The following is an 8,388-nucleotide window of genomic DNA, read 5'->3' on the forward strand; positions in this document are numbered from 1 at the left end:
GTTCAAACTGACTTTGTGATCCTACAGGGCCACACCAGGATTCCTATGTGGGAGTTGTTGAGTGCTGTCAAGTTGGTGCCTACTCACAGCAACCCTGTATAAGGTTTCCGAGAAGGAGTGACTGCTATGTTTGAACTGCCGACCTTGCCGTTAAAAATCAACCTTGCTGCTCAGTGCCTATCCTACAGCACCACACAAGGACTTCATTCCTAATTTCATCCCTTTCAGGCATCAGAACACAGTTCACAAATTGTGTCTGCTCCCACATAGACAGTGTGGTGTGGTACTATATGCTCAGTACTGGACTGCTAACCACAAGGTCAGGGGTTCAAAGCCGCCAGTCATTCTTTGGAAACTCTTTATAGGGTTGCTATGAGTCGGAATCAACTGGAGACACCTAACAGCAACAAGTTTCCACATAGCAAAGATCTGGTGTCTCCCTCAAGTTCTGTAGTAAGAGCAGTTAAGAAGAGATGGCTAATCTGAACCCCAAAGAGCTTCAAGAATAAATCCACAAATGCAAGCTGGCCTGCTCTACCCTGCCATTCTCCCATGAACCCCCACCTCCTCCACCGCTCAGGACGGAGCAGCATTCCCCCTCCGGCCCTGGCGCCCTTTCTGGAGACGACCGAAGGGCACATGATGCCTGCTGATAGACGGCCACATGACCGAGGCCGCCTGGAGTGCTCCCGGCAGATCCGAGCCCCAGAGCCGCGTTCCCCTGAAGCCCATGGCCTCCCCGCGCCTGGCTACCTTCTGCTGTCCTACGCGGGACGCTGCCACGCAGCTCGTGATGAGCTTCCAGCCGCGGCTCTTCCACGCGATCTGCCTGGGCATAGGCGCGCTCCGCCTGGGGCTCGGCCTTCTGCAACACCGTCCCGCGCGCCCAGCGGCCTCCGCACCCGGCCACGCCTCGGCCCTGCCCGTGTCTACCCGCATCCTGCGTGCTGCCACTGCCTGCGACCTACTCGGCTGCCTGGGTAAGAGTGCGTGGGACCCGCTAGATGCCCGGGTAAGGGCGCGTAGCCCGCGGGGTGGGCCTCACTGGGTGCTGGGATAAGCGCGGCCCACTGGGTGCCTGGACAAAGGCGCACGTCCTGCATTGTTGTGACTCACTGAGAAATAGTAAAGTACCTCATAAGAGTCTGGAGGTGGTGCAAAGGTTAAGTGCTTGCTGCGAACCAAAAGGCTAGTGGTTTGAACCCATCCTGAAGCTCCTTGGCAATCTCGAACACTATGAAATAGTCCTACTCTGACACACATTTGGTAACCATGGATGGCCCCTTAACTAGAACTTACAGGGTTTTCACTGGGCTCAAGGAAGTGCTACATGCTGAAAATTATAAAGTACTGTCTTACATGGTGCGGCGCTTGAGGATAGGCACGGGACTACAGGTTTGGGAGTTCAAGCCCACCAGCCACTCCTTGGGAACCGTATATGGGGTCACTATGAGTCAGAACTGACTCAGCTACAATGGGGAACAGCTGAGAACTTCACCACTGCGACTCCAGGGCTCCTTCACATGGCTTTAAGGGACAGAAATGAATTTTCTCACAGTTGAGGAGGCTAGATGTTTGAAATCAGGGCACCATCTCTAAGAGAAGGTTTTTTCTTTCTCTGTGGGCTGTGGGGCCCGTCTCTATTTCAGCTTTTGCCCCTTGGCTTCTTGGTGATCTTCACTGCCTTCTATCTGCCCCATCTCTGTTTGCTTGCCAGGTTTCATGTTCAATCTGCTCATTTGAGATCTCAGAAAAGATTGCTTTGAGACACACACGCTGGTATAATCAGTACTGGACTGTGAACCAGAAGGTCGGCAGTTCAAACTCACCAGCTGCTCCTAGGAAACTCTCTATACAGGGTCCAGCAAAGTTGGAACTGGCACTATGGCACTTAATAACAACAATAACGCACTGATATGGTGCTATAGGATAAGCGCTGGACTGCAAGGTTGGTTTGAACCACAAGATCAGCAGTTCAAACCCACCAGTCACTCCTCTGAAACCCTATACAGGATCCTTATGAGTTGGAACCCACTGGGCACTCAACAACACTGGTGTGGCCTCATTAACATAACAAAGAACCCCCATTTCCAAATAGGATTACCTGTGGTTAGGTATTTTGTTGTTAAGTGCTGTGGAGTGGGTTCTGACTCATAACAACCCTGTATAGGGTTTCCCAGGAGCAGCTTGGTGTGTTTGAACTGCCATTCTTTTAGTTACCAGTCTAGTGCTTACCCTACAGTGCCACACCAGGGATCCAACCACAGGTATAGGGATTAGGATTGACAGCACCTATTTTGTGGGTGCTCAAATTAATCCATGGAGTCCTGGTGTGATGTTATAGGATAAACACTGGACCGAGAAAGGTCAGTTTGAACCAAAAACTTGGCAGTTCAAACTCACCATCCACTCCTCAGAAACCCTATACAGAGATAAGCTCTGGAACACAAGGTTGGTTTAAACTGCAAGGTTGGTGGTTCGAACTCACCAGCCGCTCCTCGGACACCTTATACAGGGTTGCTATGAGTTGGCACTGGCTCAAAGACACTTAACAACAGCAACAGTAAATTTATCCATGGAGTCCTGGTGTGGTGCTGTAGGATAAGCAGTGGACTGCTAAATGCAAGGTCAGTGATTCAAAACTGCTCCTGGAAATCCTATACAGACAGGGTCACTGTGAGTCGGAACTGACATTTAACAAGTCAATCCCTAACAGAGTTGAACTAGAGTCAGGCACAAAGTCTCCTCTAATTCTCCCTTAGGTATTGTTGTGCGGTCTGCAGTATGGATAGGATTCCCAGATTTTGTTGAAAACATCTCAGAAGTGAATGGAACAGATGTTTGGCCTGCTGCTTTCTGCGTGGGGAGTGCGGTATGTGCCTTCCTTGCTCACCTTCTCCTCCCTACCTATGCTCTTGTCAACCTGTGTCTTCTGATTTGCAGCGGCTACATCATCACCAGTTAAAGACAGAACCAACATCTATCTCCTGGGAGCTTATGAAACGCCACAAAACACATTCCAACTCATAGCAACACTGTAAGACAGAGTAGAACTGACTCGGACAGCTTCCCAGGATGTAAATCTTTACAGAAGCAGACTGCACATCTTTCTCCTGAGGAGTGGCTGCTGGGTTTGAACTACCAACATTACGGTTATTAGCCCAACACTTAACCTATGGCAAATTCTCAGGCCCCACCTCACACCTCTGACCAGAGACTGTGGAGTAGTTAGGCCACCAGGGCATTTGATGCATGCTCATCAACCACTGGTGGCAAGTGGTTAAATGCTTGGCTGCTAACTGAAAGGTTATCAGTTTGAACCCAGCAGCAACTCCTCAGAGAAAAATGTGCGTTGGTAAAGATGACACCTATGGAAACCCAATGGGGAAGTTCTACTATGTCCTTTAGGGTAGCTATGAGTCTTAATGGACAGTATTGGCGTTTGGGGCTCCTAGGTTGTCGACCCTGGATGGTACACACAATTAATGCAAATCGACTGATAACCGAAAAGTTGGAGGTGAGTCCACAAAAAGGTACCTCAGAAGAAAGACCTGGTAATTTACTTCCAAAAATTCAGCTTGACACAGGTTGGGGTTCCATGACTCCAGATCAACTGGGCAGCAACTGGTTTTGTTTTGTTTTTGGCTCCTGTGGTGATGTGGGTTACTGGGTCAGACTGCAAAGCCATTTAAACTGCACAGTCGGCGGTTCAAGCTCACCAGTTGCTCCTTGGAAACCCTATACAGGGTCGCTATGGGTCAGAATCTACTCGAGGGCACTTGACAACAACAACATATATCACCCAGAGCCCTGGTGTGGCCTTGTGGGTTAATGTGTTAGACAGCAAGGTCAGATTGAATCGCAAGGTCGGTGGTTCAAGTTCACCAACCACTCCTCCGAAACTATACAGGGTCACTATGGGTTGGAACTGACTCCACTTAACAGCAAGGACATACATCCCCCTCTCCCCCCCCACACACACACTCACAAGCACATGCACACTGTTATCTAAGTATCTACAATGATAGTCCTGGTATGGTGCTGTAGGATCAGCACTAGACTGTCAACCACAAGGTTGGCGGTTCAAACCCACCAGCTGCTCCTTGGAAACTCTGTATGGGGTCGCTATGAGTCGCAACCGATTCGACAGAACTTAATAACAACAACAGTGAAAAACAGCTGGACCAAAATATGAAAGCTATTGTTATATCAGCTATGTGTTCCTTAATGAAAGAAACGCAGCGCTCTGACCAGAGAGTTAGCGCTCACATGGCTGAATTGTTAGCGTTTTGTCCCATTCCCTCCCCCCACCTCCGGCTTTTTAATGGCATCCCCAGGAAACATCTGCCTCAGCCCACAATAGCAGCAGCGTATTGATCTTGTTGCTGCTTGTAGCCCGCGGAGCTCCTTCCTGCCCCTCCACTTGATCTTCCCTGTACGAACTCCTTAGTTCTGATAAAAAGAACCGCGGCTTCAAAAAGTCCTCCCAGCAGTGTATCCGACATGCACGAGTGCAGAAGAGAAAGGGGATCCCTCTTCCAGATCAGCGGAGTGGAGGGGGAGGAGCATGCACACACAATGGGCACACACACACACACACACACACACACACACACACACACACGCCTGCACACGCACATCCCAGGCTAGCTGCCAGCCTCAGGTTTCAAAGACCCATCCACACCCGTCCCAGTGCTTTCATGTGCCGCCCTCCTGACGTCACAGGAAGCCGGGCTCTGAGCTGGTTTCACGGATGGGCTGGGAATCTGGTGCCTGTTTGCAAAGGCTTTGATGCCAGACTCTTCCTGGTTGCAGATGTGGATCCAGCTGCTGTACAGCGCCTGCTTCTGGTGGCTGTTTTGCTACGCGGTGGACAACTATCTGGTGATACAGAGATCCGCTGGACTTAGGTATGCGCCAGGAAAGGACTCCTGCTCTGTTGTTAATAGATGAGAAATGGCTGGTGAGACCATGAATATTCCAAAGTTTTCTGCAGTATTTTTGCTGAGTACCTGTAAACAGAAAAAAAAGTTGCCTTCAAGTTCACCCGACTCACGGTGAACCCATGTGCATCAAAGTAGAATCCCACTCCATAGGTTTTTCCGAAGTAGATCTCCAGGTCTTTCTGCCGAGGTACCTCTGAGTGGACTCCAACCTCCAACATGTCGGTTAGTAGCAAAGCACTTAACTGTTTGTGCCACCCAGAGTTGGTATTTATGTGATTGGGAAGAGACAGAATGAGTTAGAAAGCTTGGATTTTGCTAGAAGGTAAAATTCCCCTTTACACACAAGGCAGAGAGGCCTTCCTGATTTCTACAATTGCCCCACACAACAGGATTTGTGCAATCACACACAGATTGAGCTGCTCAAGCAAGTCCTCTCCATTTACTGTCAGTTCAGTGGGACTGGGGACACATGACAAGAACCTAGTGCCACATTCTGAGCCCAGACACAGACAACATGAAACACATTGCTCAAATCTTTGCTTTATGTGATTTTTGTAACAACCCTAAGACATAGAAAAAAGATCATTCCTGCATCATTCATTGTAGGGAGTGAATTCCAATACACAGCAACCCTGGAGGACAGAGTGGAATAGCCCCATATGGTTTTCAAGGCAATCATCTTTGTGGGAGAACCCCTGGTGGCACAGTGGTTAATGTGCTTGGCTATTTAACCTAAAGATTGGCCGTTTGAACCCACCAGCTGCTCCACAGGCAAAAGAGGTGGCAATCTGCTTCTGTAAAGGTTGTTGTTGTTAAGTGCCATTGAGTCGATTCTGACCCATAGCAACCCTGTATAGGGTTTCCGAGGAGCAGCTGGTGAGCTTGAACTGCCGACCTTGTAGTGCAGACAATTTTGCAGTCTGGCGCATTAACCCACAACGCCACAGCAGGACTCAGCCTTGGCAACCCTACCCTACAGGGCAGTTCTGTGTCTTATGGAACCACTATGAGTCAGAATGGATTTGGCAGCAACAGGTTTGCTTTTTTGGGGTAACTCATAAGCAGTCACTCCCCATTTCCCCATCCCTCTAGCACCTGGCAACCACTACTCTATTTTCTGCCTCTGTGTGGCCTTGAAGAAGTACGATGGCAAAACTTCATCTCTCCTACTTTAGACATGTTGTCAGGAAAGACAAATCCCTGGAGAAGGACATCATGTTTGATAAAGTAGAGGGTCAGTGAAAAAGAGAAAGACCCAACCAGATGGATTGTTACAGTGGCAGCAACCATGAGCTCAAACATAGCAACAACTGTGCAGATGGCGCAGAAGTGGGCAGCATTTCCTTCTGTCATACATAGGGTCGGTATGAATCGGAACCAACTCCGTGACGCTTAACAACATAGGGCCTTTTGTGCCTAGCTTATTTCGCTCAGTGTATTTTGGAAGTTCGTCTACATGTAGATAGATGTATCATTACTTGTTATCTTTTCATGACTGAATAATAGTCTATAATTTGTTTATCCTCTCATCTGCTGATGGACATTTGGACTATTTCACTATTGTAAGTAGTGTTGCTGTGAATATTTTTGTGCGTGTATTTAACAACTCATTTGATAACTTGTTTTCAGTTCCTTTGAGTATATACCTAAGAGTAGAATTGCTGGGTCATCTGAATACTTTAAGGTCCACTAAACTGTTTCTTAAGTGGCTGCAACATTTTTGAATGTATGGGGGTTCCAATGTGCCCACATCCTCACCAACACTTGCTACTATCTCTCTTTTTTAGATATTCTGTGGGAATGAAGTGGCATTTTATTATGGTTCTAATTGCCATATTCTTAATGACTAATTATGTTGCACATTATTTTATATGCTTATTGGTCCTGGTGACAATGTAGGTAAGCATCAACTGCTAACCTCAAGGTCAGTGGTTCAAAACCACCAAGCAGCTCCACAGGAGGAAGATGAGGCTGTCTACACCTGTAAAGATTTACAGTCCCAAAGCCCTAAAGAACAGTTCTACTTTGTACTATGGGGCACTATGAGTTGGAATTGACTTGATGTCAGTGAATTTGGGATTGGCCATTGAATATTGGATAAATGTGTATGCAAATCTTTTGCTCATTAAAAACAACAACTTACTTTACTTTTTGTAGTTGAGAATATACATAGCAGAATATACAATTCATCAATGTGCATGAGACACCAATTCAGTAGTTCTTGCACGTACCATTAATTCAGTGACATGGAGTATATTCTTGGAATTATGCATCCCTTCTCATCCTCCTTTGCTGAATTGTTTTCCACCATTAACATAAACCCACTGCCCCATAAGGAGCCTACCTAACCTTTGAAGTTGCTGTTGTTAGATTGATCACAGATAGTTTGATCACAGATAAATAGTTCGTTAAAAAAGCAAATGCTCAACCTGTGTCCATTTGTCAGCTATTTGTCTTTTTATTATTGAGATATAATCATTTTTTATATGTTGTTGTTGTTGTTAAGTACCGTGGAGTTGGTTCTGACTCATAGTGACCCTGTTTACGGGAGCAGAAAGCCTCATCTTTTTCCTGCGGAACAGCTGGTAGTTTCGAACTGCTGACCTTGCTGTTCGCAGTCCGATTCGTAACCACTACGCTACCAGAGCTCCTTTTCATTTTTTATATATGCTCAATAAATCCAATGCTATCAAGTTAATTCCGACTCAGCGCAATCATATGGGACAGAACGGAACTGCCCCATAGGGTTTCCAAGGCTGCTACATCTTCTCCCATGGCGTGGCTAGTGGGTTTGAACCAATGACCTATCCAGGCAGCATAAAAGAAGAATGTGTTGTTGTTAAGTGTCATGGAGTCAGTTCAAAAGAAGAATGTAAAGGGGGCTTATTTCCCTCTTGAGCCATTTCCCTTTAATCAGCTTCCCTAGAGTTTCACAAATAATTCCACTTACATGTTATTGACCAGAAGTTAGTTTCAGGGCTACACTTAGTTGCAAGGGAGTCTGGGAAATAGACTCACAGCGAGCATGGTGCTGCTCTTTGTGACAGTGGGTGTGTACTTCTAAGTAAAGATGGAGACTGTTTGTGGGAAGGTGACCAGCAGTGTGAAAGGACTTCAAGGGTAAGAGGTGTGTGTCTTTGTCTGACGGCTCCCTTGCTTGGTGTCTGAGAGACGGGGGCCGAGAGACAGCCAGAGATCTCACAGACCCCCAACACAGAGGTCAGAGGAGCCCACGAGTGCCAGGAGGAAGAAGTGGGCAGAGTACCCCTGTTTGCTGCCCTCAGAGGTTGGCAAAACCCGGAAGAGTGTTTCAGATGTAGTTTTGGAGCTCTGCACAGCACACACCCAGCATGCAAAGCCCCAGATGGCTCCCGAGGGCCAGGGTAGGTAGGGTTCCGGTTCCAGGACAGGTATGGGTGTAGGTAGCGTAGTGGTTACGAAT

General features: G+C 47.5%; 1 protein-coding gene across 1 annotated transcript in view; it reads left to right on the forward strand.

Moving 5' to 3' along the window:
* The first annotated feature begins 664 nt into the window (after positions 1 to 664).
* Positions 665 to 8,388, forward strand: part of GPR143 (G protein-coupled receptor 143) — a 30,531-nt gene continuing 22,807 nt past the window's right edge. Inside the window, exons 1-3 of the mRNA XM_006835701.1 lie at positions 665 to 980; positions 2,763 to 2,872; positions 4,816 to 4,910. Of these exons, the coding sequence (XP_006835764.1) occupies positions 665 to 980; positions 2,763 to 2,872; positions 4,816 to 4,910 (521 nt within the window). The remainder of the gene's footprint in view (positions 981 to 2,762; positions 2,873 to 4,815; positions 4,911 to 8,388) is intronic.

This window comes from Chrysochloris asiatica, unplaced genomic scaffold, assembly GCF_000296735.1.
Source record: "Chrysochloris asiatica unplaced genomic scaffold, ChrAsi1.0 scaffold00018, whole genome shotgun sequence".
NCBI lineage: Eukaryota > Metazoa > Chordata > Mammalia > Afrosoricida > Chrysochloridae > Chrysochloris > Chrysochloris asiatica.